We start from the raw sequence: 18,400 nt of genomic DNA, 5'->3' as shown, positions 1-18,400 counted from the left end.
GTTTCAGCTGGGATCACAGAAGCATCCCGGCTCTTAGCGGAGGAGAGAGAGACCTGGAAGGGGAACAGTGCTAGGAATGGCCATGCTGGAGGACTGGCCAGCTGTGTCCTTCCCAAGAAGCCAGGTCCAGGATACTGCTGGCCTGGTGAGCACAGGCCCCCGGCCTCCACGGCTAGCTGCCCGCAGTGTGGCTGGGGACAGCAAAGCCCAGCAGGCCTGTCAGCTTCAGAGCATCCTCCCACCCCAGCAGGCCTCCCTGGACCTGCACTGCCCTCGAGTCCGGCCACGTTCCCGAGAGCAGACGGCCAGTCAGGGTGCCTGTGTGGTATGTCAGGCCGTGGTCCCCCCTCATACTGCCAAGTTTTCATCTGTGAGCCAGAGTTCTTAACAGTCAGATGTTGGACTGAGACAAGCCTAGGTCTGAATCCCCACTTTTCTGCTTTGGGGCTTTGGCCAAGTGGCTTAAATCCTCCCAGTCTTCTTTTCCTGATCTGTAAAATGGACATGATAGTATTCACAGCCATGAGGGAGGCTCAGCCAGTGCTGCCAGAAAGATCGGGATGCCTTTCTAGGCCAGCGTTGATCCTGGCTGGATGGGCACTGTGCTAACTCATCATTCAGCGTTTTCATCATCACCCTTTTGCTTTTGGCACCAGGTCGCTGTAAGGGCTGCAGTGATGTAGCGCGGGAACGGGCATGGAACCGTACTCAGTTCTGGTACCGGGTACTGATACCTCTGGTGCACAGGAGGCTCCCAACACATGTACCGGGGGAAGGAGGAAGTGTTGAGACCCAAAACAGAGAGGCTGTGGTGGAGGTGAGAAGAGGCACCAGTGTGAGCGCAGGCCTGGGAAAGCCTGAGAAGAGAGGCAGGGGCCCACCTCACCTCTTTCCTCTTTCCACATCCAGCCTATTCTTCCAGCCCATTGAATTAGTTCTGTGACTTTCCTGCCGATTCTGATTCTGAATGTGCTGGTCCCTCTGCCTAGAACTCTCTTCTGCTCTCGGCTAATTTCTCTTTGTCCTTAAGGACTCAAACCTCACCTCCCCCAGGATACCGCACCCAGGGCCAAACCTGTTCCGCAGGCCCCCAGGATGATCCCACCCTTCCCCAGGGCCTGGGAGTGACACTGGGCAGTGGTCACCCGCTTTGCAGAATATTTCAAAGTACCCCGGGGCTCAGATGCCACGATAGGAAGGGGGCAGATGGGGAGGAATGGCCCAGCTCTGAAGTCTGTCCAGCTGGTTTGTCCTGTTTACAAGACACCAGGGGTTACTTCCAGCTGTCAGCGGTCTGCTGCTCCTTTCCTACCACACACACTAAGCAGCAGTTCCTGGCCCTTCCCGTGTCTCTCCCACAGTGAAACCTCCCCCGGCCGCTTCAACCTCATCTCTCCCCAGTCCCCAGAACCTTCCTTTTCGCTAAGTCCTGTGTTCTGAGGCTGTTCTTCCCGTACAGGGCTTTCCCAGCCCTGAGATTCTCGTGGGTCTCTTTGCACGTCTAATCCTGGCTGCTCTGAGACCTCCCCCTTAGCCTGTTGCATCAGTTAAATCCCCAAAGAAGCCAAGAAGATGGTAATTATTCCCTCCGGCGGCAGAATAGTCTAACCCTGCCTCCTTCATGGGCCGGGAACTGCCGTCTTGAGAGTCCAAGGGCTCCAGAAAATTCCCTTCGGACACAGAAACAGGGTTGAAGTCATCTAGAAGGCCTTTGCTTGGTTTCCAATAAGGGGAACTTGAATTTTCTGAACAGTTATTCTGCTAACCCCTGTGCTCAAGACTGTTGTATTCATCTTCATAAATCTTAAGGCTTCATATACCCGTATACCCAGTGGAGCCCCAGAACAGGCTCTCAGTACACGCTCATGAACAAATGAGAAGCCGCTGGCTGCTGTGGGAAGGTAATTCTGCGGATCCTGAAAGTGGGCCAACCTAATCCTAGAGGATGCCCAATCCCCCCTGGCCCCAGGCCTCCAAAGCCACCTTGGCCGGACCCTGGCGAGCCTAACTCCCTGTGTCCTTCTTGCTGCCTAAGACAGCAGCCTTGTCTCACCTGAGAAGCAGCTAGCTCTTTCCCTTTTCTCTGATAATGTGTGGTTTCGAATGGAAACTTCTTTAACTTTGTCAAATGTGACTATTAAAAGCAGAATAGAAACTACATTTTCAGTCCTTTTGTGCTATTTCCTGAACCTACCACCTCCAGTACTCAGTTTGCAGGAAATGCAATTATGGAAAGCTCCCTCTGAAAAGGAAAATTTGTTTTTCTTTCATCGTGAATGAGGAACAAACAGTCATGCTTTCAGCTGCCCTCAGCATTCACGGGCACGTGTTCTAACACATCCCTAGACCCCCGGGCTTCTCCAGGTGGCTACCTCCAGAAACCTCTGCAGCTTCCTTCCTCTCTATTTTTAAATCCCTAATACATTACCCAAGACCCTGCTCCTCAAAATGAAAGTTGATGATGGAGATAGCGTTCTTTGCCAAACTTTATAATATAGGATTTAAGAACTGCTGTTTTTCCTCTTGAGTTCTGGGCTGTGAATATGGCAACTTGTCACTTCGGAGGATGGCCTCAGAGAAAGATCCCAGAATGGAGAATGAGAAGTAGCCAGCAAGGTAGCCAGTGAGCGTGGGGTTCCAGAGGCCACATGCAGAGTTTCCCAAAGGAAGGAATGAACACCAGTATCAAATGCTGATGAAAGGTCAAGGAAGAGGAGGGCCGAGGACTGACCACTGAACTTGGCAAGATGGAGGTGCTGGTGAGGTTGACAAGAGGTGGGGCAGTCGCCTGATGGGACTGGGTTTCAGGGAGACCAAGAAGAAGGGAAATAGAGGTAATGAGTATATTCAGCTCTTTAGGAGAATTTGGCTATAGAGGGAAGTAAGAAATAGGGTGGGAATGACATAGGGTCAAGAGGAGGCTTTTTAAGGATGGGAACTTGATGACATATTTGTATGGTGATGGCAGTGATCCACTAGAGTGGGAGCAGTTGAGGATGCAGGAAAAAAAAAGGGAGAGAATTACAAAACAAATTTCTTGAGTAGGTAAACATGGTGGGATCCAGCACACAGCCAGAGGTGGCTTTAGCTAAGAGCAGGGACCATTCATCCACGTAACAGGAGAAACGGCAAAGTATATGGAAGTATATGGACCGGAGGCAGAGGTTTTATAGAGTTGGTGGTGAGAGGATTCACTTCTCTCCTGGTCATTTCTACTTTCTTTGAACTTCACTTTCCACTTCTGAAAGGGGAAAAAATGGGAGCTCAGTAGTACCTATTTCCTAGAGTTGCTGTAAAGATTAAATGAGCAAATAAATGCAGGCAAGCGCATACACAGCACGGAGCCAAGGTCACGGGGAGAGCAATCAATAAGCGGCAGTTGTTGTATCCTTTTGAAATTTTCAACTCTTTTCTACCAGATTTCCCAATGCTTTTTGTTTTCCACCCCTTCCAGAGTCACAACTGAACAATTACATCCACCACCTAAGTTCACTTCCCTCCACCTCCACTACCACCTGCCCCTCAGGTCTCCCCCAGGGAAACCCCATAAGGCCACTCCTGCTGCCTTCAACTCCAGAGTCAGGAAAGGCTGTCTGAGCTGCATAGACCAGGAAGGGGTGGAAGCAGCAACCCAGGCTTACCTGCTTTACTTCTAACTTGGTGACTAACAGGCGGAAGCCACTGCCTCTCTCTGGCCTCAGTTTCCTCATCTGTACAGTTGTTGGATGTCACGCTCTCCATCCAGCACTGAATTTCTGCAGGTAAGCTGTTATTCAGCCTGTAGGTTCTAACCACAAAAGATACTTGACATCCAAGAAGGAACAGACCCATCAAGAATGCAGTGTCTTTGGGAGGTTCTCTGATGAAATATCTTTGGCGCCACCTGGTGTCGTATGCTTTGTACAGCTCCTTTCAGGAGGCAGAAGGCTGTCGTGAAATATAATAGAATCAGATGCGGGGAGAAGGTGCTCTCTGTCCAGTGGAAAACTGGAAACAGAAAACGGAAAGTTCACTCCTGCTCCTACCCTGCAACCATTAGTATTTTGTAGCTCCTTTCGGATTTTGTGTGTATATTTTGTTACAATTAGAATCATAGTATGTAGACTGTTGAATGTTCTCTTCCTTCCAACTAACTCAGTGAAGCATGATTCAGGGGTTAAGAGCACATGCCCTAGAGCCCGATTCCCTGAGTTCAAAGCCTCACTCTGTTGTGTGATCTTGGACAACTCAGTAAACTGCTCCGTACCTCATTTTCCCAATCTGTAAAATGGGGATGATGATAGGATTAAATAAATGTCTTTACATTAAGACATATAAAGCACTTAGAACAATATGTGATGTTAGTTACTAACTTTATAGCATTTTTGTGTTGCTACACCATCTTCATAAGGAATATTTTTAATAGCTTCAGTATCCTACTGAGTGCCTACACTAGCTAGTTTACTTAACCATTGCTCTTTTGTTAGGTGTTTGTTATTTCCAGCCATTCTACATTATAAATAACACTGTCATAAATATCTTACCACATACCTTTTGGATTTTTTCATACATAGATTCCCAGAAATAGAAACATGAGGTCAAGGGGCAAAAACATTTTATGCCTTTGGTCTATATTGGGAAATAGTTTTCCAAAAAGGGTTGTAGCTCTTTAAAATGGAATGTGTGCTGAACTTTGCCCTTTTCATTGCTCCCTCACCAGCCATAGATAACGTCAGTTTCTTTGATTTGCACAATTGTAATGACCATAAACAGTCACACTTTAATTTCCTTTTCTTTGACCATCGTAGAGGCTTAGCGTTGCCAGTTGCGATTACTTTATTGTGACTCTATGAGGGTCCACACCAGTCGTTTTAACAGAGAAAACTCGACATAAAGAATTGTGAATTCTGCATTAAAGAACTGAAAAGCCAGAAAGAAACACTAAGGATCTGCTACCACCCCTGAGGCTGGGGGAACACAGGGAAGACAGGTGACAGCTGGCTAGCGTTCATGCCTCTGAGGGGCACGCGCCACGAGGCTAGTTCTGTAAGTGACGGACAAAGAGCAAACTGGATTCAACTGCTGCTTGTGGAACAAACTGCTGCTGTAAGATTAAAAAACCAAGGCTCTGGAGTTGCCAGATTTAGCAAAAACAAAATGCAGATGATCAGCTAAATTTGAATTTCAGACAAATAACAGTTTTTAGAATATTTATGCTAATATTGCATGGAACACACACTAGAAAATTATTTCTTGTTTACCTAAAATTCAAGTTTAACTGAATGTCCTACATTTTACCCAGCAATCTTACAAAGTAGGAATGATGCTGGAAAAACTGTTCTTTCCCTGCCCATCTAGTCTTTCAGTCGCCCTCTGGCGCCCCCTATTGGCAGAGCCCACCATAGGGCCAATTGGTAAAGCTGAAAAGTGGTTTGCAGACAAAGGAGAAACGATTATCCAGTAATCGGCAGAGTCCACCCTTCTGGCTGTTTAGCATCGATACATACCGTCCTGCACATTGGTACTTCCAGACAACAACAACAAACTCTAACAAAATGCCTAATAAAATGCAACTATCTTTCCAACAAATGAAGACATTCTCCCCTTCTCCCTGAAATGGGGAGAGGCAAAGTGTCTACAGTTATTTGCCAACTAAAGAATGTCACTCATCATCTGGTTCTACAAGAATGAAGTCACTAGCCACTGCAGTCACCGACCTTCAACACACCCTGAAAGGAGTTCAAGGCAGAGAGCAGGCATGAGGCACTCTGTGTTCTGGGAAAAACTGGCAGAACAGGCCTTCAGATACTTAGATATTTTCAGAAGATTTTATGAGCCCAGTTTCTTACATCTTCTCATATCTAGGAAAACACTAAAATCGTTAACGGAGACATCCACTCCTCGTGACGAGCAACAACCTTCTTGTGACCAGCAGCAACCTTCTGCTGAAATGTGTGCTTGACTGCACGTACGCCCTTCACCAAAATCACATACACACTGACACCCACACCCGTCTTCAGAGCTATCTGAGGGGCTGTCTCCTGGGCTATAGTTCTCATTGTGCCCCAATAAAACTTAACTCACAGCTGTCGCACTGTGCATTTTTTTGACATATTTATCTCTGGAAGATAGTCACACCACCCATCTCTGGGCAGGACAAACTACTCTTAAATCTCAGTCACAGTCACATTTGAAAACTCTGTTTTCTAAAAGCTAAATTGTAGAATTAACCTCCAATAAAACTTCTATAAAATAATAAGAGGAAGGAGAAGGGAGAAGAAATTAGCTAATACGAACCATCATCCGTAATCACATGATGATCAAGGAAGAAAATTTGCATGGCTGCTACATTCCTCATTTCTGTAACCAGTCATGAAGCCATAGTTGATGTTTATGAATTTCTTCCTCGGTCTCCCATTCCATGTTTTCTTGTCATCAGACGAGACCTTAGCTTGCCAGAGTTCCTTAATAGGCTGACCCAAACCTTCATTCCTGAAGGACCTGCATCCTCAGCAGCCCTGCCTCTCTTTAGTTGCAACAGTGTTTATTAATATTTACTCTTGAGCACAGGAGTACTAAGACACACCCCAGAGGATCCCCTAGGCGCAGATACAGTCTTCCCTGTCCCTAGTTTCCCCTTGGTTCTCAGGATGAATAACCACAGCCAGTAAAGTAACCCTCTTCTTTGCCCACTGGTTTTGTGGCACATGGCCAGGTGGCAGTCTCAACTTCCAAGTCAATAGAACCATGTTGGGAATCCTAATGGAAGCATTTGTCTCTTTGGAACCAAGACCTCCAATCCAGAGAGCACAGAATTGAAGAGACGGGAAGCAAAAACCCTGCAAGTGATTCATTAGGTGAAGTGGTGAGAGGAGCCATTCTCACTTCAACATTTTGATTTCCAGACCCAAGTATTCTGGCTGTGGAGAAAGAGCACGAGGTATTGTTTGCTAAGTCAAATCACGTATTACATCCTATAAGATAGACCCTCACCATCTCCTCAACTGAGTCTTAAGTCTTCAGGAGCCCATCCTACTGATCTATTAGGTCATCTGCTCCTGGGTGGTAGAGTACGTGTTAAGACCACTGAGTTCCGTGGGTGTGAGCCTATTGCTGCACTTCTATTAAAATGAAATGAATTCCTTGATTAGAAGCCTGGAATATATCAGGATGGTGACTAGGCATTTCAGACGTGCCCAGATGATGGCACTGGCAGAACATTATAGACAGGGAAAGTCAAGCCATATCCAGAAGCTATGTTTATTCCAGCGAGGACACATCTCTTCCGTGTCTCTAATGGAAGGAGTCCAGTGTAATCATCCTCCTGCCGGGTAGATAGTCCTCCCAGAGGACGGTGCCGTAGCAGGAGCTCCACATTGGTCTCTGCCATCGACAGCTCAGTCATTCAGCAGTAGTAGTAGCAGGCAGCCTCCGTGAGGAAGTCCATGCATAGCCTCCATCCCTGCCACCATGGCTACTCTCTATGGAAACTGAGCAAACCCTAGATGGCGTGGGAAAGATGCTGACTGACATGCACAAGCCGTGCCATTTTGTCCACCTGATTATTGAGAAACTATTCTCATTCTGCCCTTTGGTGAGCTTTCACGTGGGGCACAAATATCTTCACACCCTGTACCTATTCAGAGAAGTCCATTTGCAAACCCTTCCCTAGACTTCCTCATCACCAGTCTTACTGTTTGGTTCTTTCTAAGTCCCTGACCATCTAGCTAAACCGTTAACAACTGCCCACAAATCAATGTAGGTCTAGCCATCTCTTGGACCAAAGTGGACAACATAATTTACAACGGGAGGTCATGTCCATTGGGAAGATTTACTTCACTATTTCCCTTTAGGGTGACCTTTTATTAGGGCTGTGAAACTGCAACCGTACGCTTCTAGTGGATGCCAGCATACTGTCAATAACAATCTGTAAACCAAGCCTGCTTTCTCCTCCTTGGTCAGCTGGTCATAGGAATTCCTAGTGAGGCCTTAGGTGTGGATTGAGGGAGAGGAAGAGTAGTTGTCAAACTAGTCTGAGCCACCTGCTCGTGCAGCTTACCTGTACCTTCAGATGTATTCAAGCCATTCGATGCTGGTTATGCTACTGGGCATAACCTTATGACTTGCTGGATAAGACAAGCAGCTCAGGTCACATGGTCATGTAATGTTTCATGGATAGTTTGTGGCCTCATTTTTAATATGCTTTTATCCATTTACCCCTTAAACAAATCATTCTCTGAGGCTCACCCTTCTTTTTGGCTTCCCTTGTATTTGTCCTTGTTGTTTCATTTATGAATGATGGTGGTAGCAGCACCCGACCCTCTGGTCCTCTCTCCCAGGGTAACAATCCAGGAGCTATTTCTCAAACTAACAGTTATCTGCAAAAGAGTGAATGGAGAGTATCACGCAAAAGAGAGTTGCTCGACAACCTGCGTGCCTACAGGGCTGGCCTCTGTAAGGGCGAGGGAAAGTCACTTGTTCCATCACAGGTTCTAGGTGTGGGGAACTCTGCCAAGGGTCTAGGGGGTGGGACCCGGTGGCCAGAGGGTGATCTCCGTCCACTCTGTTGCAGGCACAGCCTCCGTCGCCGTGGCAGGGATCCTGGCTGCTCTGCGAATCACCAAGAACAAGCTCTCCAATCACGTGTTTGTTTTCCAAGGTGCTGGTGAAGTAAGTGCCCTCGGGGGCTCTCTGCTGTTGTTCCAGTAGGAGAGTAAGAATGGGTGGAGGGGATTCCCTGGTGGCGCAGTGGTTGAGAGTCCGCCTGCCGATGCAGGGGACACGGGTTCGTGCCCCGGTCCGGAAGGATCCCACATGCCGCGGAGCGGCTGGGCCCGTGAGCCATGGCCGCTGAGCCTGCGCGTCCGGAGCCTGTGCTCCGCAGTGGGAGAGGCCGAAGCAGTGAGAGGCCCGCGTACCGCAAAAAAAAAAGAATGGGTGGAGGAGCCGCAAGGAGGAGCGGTGTTCTGGGCTTCTGAGGAGAGGAAACAGCACAGATGCGTTGTGATCATTGCAGCTGCCTGGGCCCCAACGTTTGGGTGTCTCAAGGCAGGGACTTAACTGGGCCTCCTGGGAGTAGTGGGGGAAGAAACGAGGATCTTGGTGAAGCATCTGATAAAATCCTGAGCAGCCTTTGCCTTTTGTCTAAACACCCACCTCGCAGGCAGCCATGGGCATCGCCCACCTCCTTGTCATGGCCCTAGAGAAAGAAGGCGTACCCAAGGCAGAGGCCACAAGGAAGATCTGGATGGTGGACTCCAAGGGGCTCATTGTCAAGGTACTGTCGGTCTGGAGACCTGGAGGTTACCTGATATCTACAGCCATTGGAACTGGACTGGAAGAGATCTCAAGGGGTAAACTGCTCAGACAGAAGAGAGAGCAGGAGGAGGGCAGTGTCCTAATCCCCAAAGCAAAAGATTCATCCCCAAGTAGCCTTAATTGCTCTTGTCCAAAAGCTTTGAATGTGCTTGCAAATGTGTGTGCGTGTGCTCTTTCCAGTGTCATCTCCCCCCACGTCCTGCCTTGTACTCACCTCTAGCCATGTTGAATCATAATTCTCCAAAAGTAACATGCTTTCTCTCTTCTACTTCTTTGTATATTTTGTTTCTCTGCCTGGAATGCCCTTCTCTTTTTCCACACGCCCACTCACAGCCCTCAACCCCATCTGTTTCCTCCCTGTCTTCTGTTACCTCCTTCAAGCAGCTTCCCTGAGCATCTGGGTCTCAATTAGTTCCCTGTGTTTACACTCATGTAGCCTTCCACCCTTCATATATCACACTTATCCCGTGATAGGGCTGTTGCCCCTTTACTTGCCTCCCTCCCCGTGAGGCTGTATGGTCTTGATGTCAAGGTCCTGCATGTGATAAGTACATAATTGATGTTTGAGGTATGAATGAAGGAATGAATGAGAGAGACAGTCCAGCTTCTGACTGCAGTGTGGTGAGGGGCACAGTTGGATGACCTCCTCCCTCAGGACTTCACTCAGAGCTCCATGTTTTAATCCTGAGATTTCACTAACATAGACTGTGACAGTGAGAGCCTAAAAAAAAGACAAGAGATAGGAACACGAGGCTCTCAACCAAGAATAGTGGAGAGCCCCCTCTGAAGCAACAGACCTTCCTATTGTTCCCTATAAGGGCAGATTCCCACCGGAAAGAACTGGGACCTGGAGATTCCTCCTTCTGCCCCAGATCATTCCAGAGCACGGTCCAGGCACAGGTGGAGGCTGCCACACTTGCCTCTTTCCCACGTTTCAACATCACCTTTGCTCACCCTATTGAGCTCACCCCTCCTCAAAGATCTCTCAGAGCTGGTGTTTTCACTCTGGTTCTCGTGAGGCCAGCTGACCCAAAGGAGTCATCAGAAACGTTGACCAGCCTGTCACCCACTGACTCCTATTTGAAGAAATGGAAGGAATCTGGACCCCATTGGGAGCAGCCAGCCACTACAAGCCTGTCCTGGATCTCAGCTTATTATTTATCGGGAGGTTAATGGCTCTTGTCAAATACATTCAAATTAGCGCCCTGACCCTGGGTGACTCAGGCCCCCATCCCTCAACTGGGCCTCTGTGCTATATGTCTTGGGGCCAAGAGTCTTGGTCCAAACTCAGGCATTTCCTCGGAGCCTTTCTGTCCTGGCCCAGGAAGCCATGACCCCAGCAGCTCAAAGAAAGGCCTTACGGGTTCTCCATATGTGGTTTGGATTAAAGAAAGAAATACACACACACACACATTTAAAATTCTTAGATTGCATCGTAGATTTTGATCAAAAGGACAGGGCCCAAGGTTCTGACAGCTCAGACCAAAGCACAGGGCTCTGCAGGGAATGCTCTTAGAGTACACAGACGCATCCAGGCACTGCCCAGCGGTTCTCACCACCACAGCTGTATCATGTTCTTCCTTTCCCTGCAGGGGAGGAGCCACCTGAACCATGAGAAGGAGATGTTTGCCCAGGACCACCCTGAAGTGAACTCCCTGGAGGAGGTGGTGAGGCTGGTGAAGCCCACGGCCATCATAGGTAGGAGGAGGGGCGACCCACTGCCCAGCACAGCTAATCTTCTTGACTTGCAGGTGAAGACTGAGGCTCAGCGAGGAGGCATAAGCAACCCTTGGAAACACAGCTCTTTCCCCTCATTTCCAATTCAATGCTACAAACTTTTATTGAGTTATTACTGTATAAGAACCGTAGAACTAAGGCGCCAAGCTGGGCTGCGTGATGCAGAATTATACAGTAAAGTGGAAAAGCACAGGCTGGTCTCTCTAACCAGGATGACATGAGCACTCCTCCCCCAAGGGGGGGACCCTGGCATCACTCCCTGTCCTGCGGGAGCAGTCCACTCTAAAGGACAGTGGCCAGGCATGCTTCACAGGTGCAGCTTAACTGAGCTGGGGCCTGAAGTGGACCAGTGGAATTAACAGGGGGTCTCAGCCAACTCAAGCAGGGAGACCCTTTTCTCCTATCCTCCCTCATCCCTATGGCGGATGCCATCCTCAAGACTCCTGAGTCTTCCGTGTTGTACCTAGTTCCACCACCACCACCAGGAGAGGAATGGGGTGTAGATAAAGAGTCGGCACCCCACTACCTCCCCCTTTTCCCCATAGGTGTTGCCGCCATCGCAGGAGCCTTCACGGAGCAGATCCTGAGGGACATGGCCTCCTTCCACGAGCGCCCCATCATCTTTGCCCTGAGCAACCCCACCAGCAAGGCCGAGTGCACGGCTGAGAAGTGCTACCGGGTCACCGAGGTCAGCGGGGAGTCCTTCCTTCCCTGGGCTGAGAGGACATAGTAACAGTAACCATGAGCAACCCTATGAGGGTGAAAAAAATCCCCACATTGCTGATAAGCAAACTGAGTTTCAGAAAGAGGAAGTAACTTGCCCGAGGTCACAGAGCTAAAAAGGAGTGGAACTGGCCCCAAACCCAGGTCCGGCTCTAAAGCCCAGGCTCTTACCAGTAGGCTTTACTGCTCAGGGTTCCCCTAACATAGAGCTCTGACCAGAGCTCGAGGCGCTTGTGGACTCTAGGCCATTTGCACACCTGGCTTGCCCTCCGGGGAGGTGACAGGTTAAAAGCTACACCTTCCCCGTTCTGTGGTTTCGTGGCCGCCAGGTAACGCAGTGGGAGCTGAGCTTTCTGGTCAGATGAACAGCTGTGCTTTCAGCACCTGCAACGTCCTCAGCACAATGCTGAGCATTTAGCAGAAGATGAGAAAGGGGTCAACTTTCGGGAGATATGACTAGGCTACCACAACCCCTGAAACCTAGCTCCAAGCTCTGTCTCTGGTTTTCTTCCTGCCCCCAGGGCCGAGGGATCTTTGCCAGTGGAAGTCCCTTTAAAGACGTGACTCTGGAAGATGGCAGGACCTTCATTCCCGGGCAGGGAAACAACGCCTACGTGTTCCCTGGAGTGGCTCTGGGAGTCATCGCAGGCGGGGTCCGACACATCCCGGACGGGCTCTTCCTCCTGACAGCAGAGGTATTGCTGTCCCCGCTGCCCCGAATACACCCCAGAGGGCCTGTGAGCTCCACTAGCTCCTACACCGGGTCCCCAGAGATTCCTTCTCTTGTTTCTTCTACCTACCCGCTCCAATCCTTCAGTGGTTCCCCAGAGTGCTTGAATGTCAAGCTTCTCTCAAGAGCGCCTGGAGGCTTGAACTCCTCTGAAAACACACACAGGCTTTTTAAGGCAGGGGCGGCGGGGGAAGGAATAGTCAGTGGGAGGGGTGCTGGCAGGAGGCGCTGGCCGTGAGGGCACATACCTTGTACTGCACCCTGCCTCCCAGCAGAACCCGTATGCATGCCAAGAACGGAGATGCCATCAAAACCACCTGAAACCGTGGGCTCACCGACCGTGACAAGCAGTAGATTTTTCCAGCCATGGGTCTTGGCCACGTTACTGGGTAACTGGTAGCAAAATAAGCCCCACTAGGGCTTCCCTGGTGGTGCAGTGGTTGAGAGTCTGCCTGCCGATGCAGGGGGCGCGGGTTCGAGCCCCGGTCCGGGAAGATCCCACATGCCACGGAGCAGCTGGGCCCGTGAGCCATGGCCGCTGTGCCTGCGCGTCTGGAGCCTGTGCTCCGCAATGGGAGAGGCCACGGCAGTGAGAGGCCCGCATACCGCAAAAAAAAAAAAAAAAAAAAGCCCCACTAGGGCAGATTTCTGTAAGGAAGAGGATGGGTTGCATGTCAGGTTTGCCTGCTCTGAGTACCCATGTCTTGAGCACAGATGGGGGATGTGGGTGTGCACCTGCTCCAGGCATCGTATCAGAAAAGCTCCCACAAGCGTTCTTTACTGGGCATGGTGAATTGAAAACAAGGAAAGGATTTGTTAAGGATGACAGCCCACATTCATAATAATGGTTGTTAATAATAACAGTTACAGTGGCTGCCATTTAACAAACGCTTACCAAGTGCCAAGCACTTCACATGTATCTTCACTCTGCGGAACCAAGGCGTAGAAGTGTTTCTGTTGAGAAGTTAAGCTAATCAAAACTATAAACAAATATTAAACATATTTATCCCCAGTGGGCTCCAAAGGCTCTGCTGTGATTTCTAGCATGTGTCTGCATTTCCCCCTCACCACGGCACTGGTGAGAGCCCCAAACCAGCAAGCCACCAGAAGGGCTTCCATGCAGCCCTACCCAGCCCTGCTTCTGTGAGTCCCACAAGGAACTGTCTCATGCACCAAGTTCCTTCTTCCTATGTCTGCTGAACTTTTGTCAGCCTCCCCCAAGCCTTGTGCACACCAGCTCTGGCTTCATGCTGCAGTTCTCTCTCCCTCTTGCTTGAGTATTTTGCGTTTGATTGGAGGTGGTGGTGTCCTGTGGCCATGGGCGGAGCTGTCTGAAACCCCCATTGGATGGGAAGAGTCACTTCCTGCTTGGAGTTGACCCGAAAGCAAATTCCCCTGTTGCGCAGAAACAAGGTTGCTAAAGCCTTCCTATGCAACCCCCAGAAACATCTGCAGAACCCACAGCCTCTGCTATGGGACATTTCAGCTCCATCTTTTCATGAACCGTGTCCATGAAGTAAACAGGAACCTCTCCTCAGTCTACTTCTCAGTCACTTGCTCTGAGCAGCATAAGGCCCCTCCCCTCCAGGAGCTGACAGTCTGGTCTTCAAAGGCCTGGCAGGTTATATTTCTCAACAGGGGGTTTGGTTTGGTTTGGTTTGGCTGGTTTTTGTTTTTTTATTTATTTTTGGCTGCGTCGGGTCTTAGCTGCGGCGCGCGGGCTCTGCATTGTGGTGCATGGGCTTCTCTCTAGTTGTGGCGTGCAGGGTTTCTCTCTGTAGTTGTGGCACGCGGGCTCTAGTCGAGGCACGCGAGCTCAGTAGTTGTGGCACGTGGGCTTAGTTGCCCCAGGGCATGTGGGATCTTAGTTCCCTGACCAGGAATTGAACCTGTGTCCCCTGCATTGGAAGGCAGATTCTTTACCACTGGACCACCAGCGAAGTCCCTGAAAAGGGTGTTTGTTTTTAAATTAAGATAATTTAAGTTGAAACTGATTTTCCTATGGAAAAAGTAATATAAGTTTTAGGAGACGTACATGCAGTATCGCATTTCACCTTGACAACCCTGTAAAATATAGTGATCATCCCTACGTTACAGACAAGGAGACTGAGGCACAGAGAGTTTGAGTTACGTGCCCAAGGTCACCTGGCTTGTGAGGGATGCGCCAGGATGGCCCCAGGCAATTTGACTCAGAGACACAGCAGAGCATTAGCAGTGCCCAGCATCTCAGAAGTGGCCACACATACCCTAATATAACTCGTCACTGCAGGAGAGCCTTTCTAGCTGCAGATCTAGCCATGGAAATTCTGCTTCCCTCTAGTCAATTCACCTTCTACACCTCCACAAAGAGAATCCCTTAAAGCCCAGAACAGGCCATCTCTCTCCCAATTTCAGACCTTTTATGGCTCGTTGGTGCTCCCAGGAAAGGCCAAACTCCTTCACATGGTTTCCATACAAGGCACTTCATCCAAGGCCCTCCTTTCCTCTCCAGCCTTTTAGCCTCCCCCTGCCGTCAACCTATCCCACCTTCTTTTTACAGTCGTTCTCTCTCTTCCCTCTAAGAATTTGCATGTGCTGTTCCTTCTCCTCTCTTCAAGTAATTCACACTTTGTCCTTCAGGTCTTAGCTTCTGTCTTTTCTTCTGGGAAGCCTTTCCTGTACATGGCAGACTGGGCCCTGCCTTCCTCTGTGCCCATATGTCCCCTCTCCTCGAAATCACTATAATCGTTCCTGTTGTTTATTCATCTCCACTGACACCAGTCTCCAGGAAGGAAAAGACTGTGGCTTCTCCACCATGGCTCTTCAGCACCTAGCACAGAGCCCGGCATATCGTAGAGCTCAGTGGATGTTTGAATGAACAGAAAGGACAGAGAGGAATTTAAGAACGAGGTAGCAGAGGGGGGAGCCCAGGTTCCTAATGTCTGCCAAACTCTGAGGCAAGACCAGCTCCTTTCCCTGTCCGTCCCGGGACACAGAGTTCTCAGAGAGCACTGTGGCTTTTCCCAGATTTCAATTTGACACGAGAAGATTGGGTGGGAGTGCATTCCGAGCCCGGTTAAAGAGGCTGTTCTGCCAGGCTGGCTGAGCACCGGTGCCTGAGGCTGGAGGATGAGGCTGGCTGCGGAGAGCTGGCCCTTAGAGACGAGCTCTGAAGCAGGGAGGGAAGCTGTAGGAGAGGCTGTTCCTGGGCTGAAAGTGCTTTTAGGGCATTTATTCAGGTACCGCATAAGGCCCATTCGTGGTGTCACTGGAGAAGCAGCCTTTCTTTCCTCACTGGGGCCGGGGCCGGAAAGGAGAGCCCAAGGAGGCCTGAATACAGAGACACAAGATGGCCTAGGGGGACAGCCCGGGTGCTCCTAAGCATGTGGGAGAGGCTGGAACCCGGGAAGCGAGAGACTCGGGGATCCCTATACAACAGGCTAGGTCAGCCGGGGCGGGGGAGACCCCAGAGTCTGCTTTGCAAGTCACAGGTTTATTCGTCTTGGCCTTAGTGATTTTCCTTTAGAATTCAGACAGCTTCATGTTGTTTTAAGCCTCGGCCAGTCTCACGGGACAGAAAGGATGTGTCCTTGCTTAAGCCCAAGCATTAAGCGCCCCTGGGGCCACAAGGCGGCAGAGACAGGAGTAGAAACTGCACTTATGGGCCACGTATGAGGGGCGAGGTGAGCTTCTGGTGTACTGGGTTGGGCTTGCTCTGGGAAGGTGGAAACTCAGCTTGTTCCTCTCTGTTCTCTCTCCCCAGCAAATCGCCCAAGAGGTCTCTGAGCAGCATCTGTCACAGGGGAGACTGTACCCCCCACTCAGCACCATCCGAGACGTGTCTCTGAGAATCGCCATCAAAGTAAGGGACGTCTTACCCCTTACTATGGGGAGTGGGGCCCATCAGCTTCCTCTCTGTGTGACTTTAGGAGGACAAAGGGGGTGGCAGCTGCAGAGACAGGCTGAGCTCCCTGGGCTGCACTGCATGCACCCCAGAGGCTGGGTGACACACTCTTGCCTGTAGCCTGAGCCCCACCTCAACCCCACTCAGGGCAGTTCTGGGAAAGCTCCTGGATTTCCCCTCAAACACCAGGCAGAAAGGTCACCAAAGGCCCTAGTTTTGTGGACCAGAATGTGGGTGGAATTTTAAAATGAATCATAAGTGCCCATTTACCCAGAAAGGTCAACTTGGAAAGAGCTCAGGCTGCGGGGTCCTAGCTCTGCCAATCAGCGGCAGAGTCACCCGAGCCCAATCACTTCACTTCCCTGAGCCTCAGCAGTTTCCTTCTTCTACAAAGAAGCCAGTAATTCCTCTCTCCCAGAGTTTTGGAGGACATTAAAAGAGAACAGTGGAAGAGCTCTACACTCAGCACCTTTCTGGCCAGAGGAGATGCTCATGCCTCCCCTTTCTCTCAGAATGGCTGGGCCACGGGTGATCAAGTTCAGGGGATATTCTATGTAAAAATGTCACCCACTAGACGATGCACAGATGATGGGTTTTCAAAGAACCAGAACGTGGGGCAGTAAAGACTGGCCTGACATTGATAATTGTTAATCTGGATGATGAATTCATGAGGGTTCATTATACTGTTATTTCTATTAATATACATTTTACATTTTCTATAAGTTTGAAGAATAATTTCAGAAAACGCATTGCACAACAGCACGCACTCCCCATGAGCTGTCCAGTGCAGGATCCAGAGTCAGCCCTCAAGACCAGTAGTGCAGCTTACAGTCCACGTCCACCCTGTCCAGTTCCTTCCTTTTGGGGATATTCAGATTCATCTTCTTCTGAAGCCGAATCTAATACCCAGAGAACAATGTCCAATTCAAGCCACGTTTAAGACAGAAAAAAATATCAGATACTGAACACTTACACCTGCTACCTAATTTTATCCTCACACCATGCCAGAGAAAGCCCTCATGACCCCCACTTTACAGATGAGGAAACTGAGGCTCAGCAAGGATGATGTCACTGCTGAGGACCCACAGGCAGTTGGAAGCAGAGGCAGACTTTGAGGCCTCTTGACCCTGGCCCAGGGTCTATTCCATGGTGTCACAGCTTCCTTACTAGGCAGAAAACTCAAGATCCTTTCTCTCTAGTGGCTTCCTGGGCCTCAGCTCATGAGAGGAACACATCTGCTGCTTCAGGGTATATTCCCCTTCCACAAGCTCCCAAGCAAGGGCCTTTAGACAGGTTCCTCCTTAGATCCAGTTCCTCAGTCAAACGTGTTTTTCCCTAGGTCCTCGACTTCGCCTACAAACACAACCTGGCCTCCTACTACCCAGAGCCCAAGGACAAGGAGGCTTTTGTAAGATCCCTGGTCTATACTCCAGACTATGACTCCTTTACGCTGGACAGCTACACTTGGCCCAAGGAAGCCATGAATGTTCAGAATGTCTGATGCAATCTCAGAGGCTGGTGTGGGGCTGAATGAAGCCCAGAGTAACACTGACAATATAAATGGGTTCCAAAATGGCCATCCTTGTCATTGTGTTTTTCCTTTGAACGTTCTGGTGTGAGGGGAGATGCCCAGGCATATGGTGAATGAGAGCCTTGTCCCTGAAGGCCTTGAGTTCACTTTTCTGTAACCCTCCTCAGGCTTCCTTCCCAAGAATTTCTTCATCTGTGAATTGCCAACTATTGGCTAGACTTTGTGGAAATCTAGAATCCTGCCTGGAACTCTGCCTTTACAGGGTCCGGGGTCTAGTAGAGGAGATGAGATATGCACACAATTCATTTTGCCACAAGGGAGAAAGTAGTAAGTCCATGGAAGAACTGCAGAAAAAGGTCAAGGGTACTCAGCGAAGGGAGAGGATACTTCCTATGAGGACATAAAAGAAGGCTTCTTGGGGGGCAGTGTTTGCACTGAGTCTAAGAGTGAAGGATGGGTAGGGTTAATGGAGAAATGAGGAATGTAAGGGCAGCCACTG

The 18,400-nt window shown here is 49.7% G+C and overlaps 1 protein-coding gene across 6 annotated transcripts in view; it reads left to right on the top strand.

The window, feature by feature from the left end:
* ME3 (malic enzyme 3) overlaps nt 1-17,947 on the top strand; it is a 299,568-nt gene extending 281,621 nt beyond the window's left edge. For 5 of the 6 annotated variants that reach the window (XM_027083614.1, XM_027083613.1, XM_027083611.1 and 2 more), the window contains 8 exons: nt 8-145; nt 8,552-8,649; nt 9,143-9,256; nt 10,890-10,995; nt 11,580-11,722; nt 12,279-12,452; nt 16,230-16,328; nt 17,710-17,947. In XM_027083614.1, coding sequence (XP_026939415.1) covers nt 8-145; nt 8,552-8,649; nt 9,143-9,256; nt 10,890-10,995; nt 11,580-11,722; nt 12,279-12,452; nt 16,230-16,328; nt 17,710-17,871 — 1,034 coding nt within the window. In that variant the 3' untranslated portion in view covers nt 17,872-17,947. The remainder of the gene's footprint in view (nt 1-7; nt 146-8,551; nt 8,650-9,142; nt 9,257-10,889; nt 10,996-11,579; nt 11,723-12,278; nt 12,453-16,229; nt 16,329-17,709) is intronic. The other variant, XM_027083612.1, reaches the window with a different exon arrangement.
* The last annotated feature ends 453 nt before the right edge of the window (nt 17,948-18,400 follow it).

Source organism: Aethalodelphis obliquidens, unplaced genomic scaffold (genome assembly GCF_003676395.1).
Source record: "Aethalodelphis obliquidens isolate GAN/ISIS:26980383/991018 unplaced genomic scaffold, ASM367639v1 scaffold50, whole genome shotgun sequence".
In the NCBI taxonomy this organism is placed as follows: domain Eukaryota; kingdom Metazoa; phylum Chordata; class Mammalia; order Artiodactyla; family Delphinidae; genus Aethalodelphis; species Aethalodelphis obliquidens.
The sequence above is the reverse complement of the archived record's forward strand: the minus strand, read 5'-3'. Positions and strand labels throughout refer to the sequence as shown.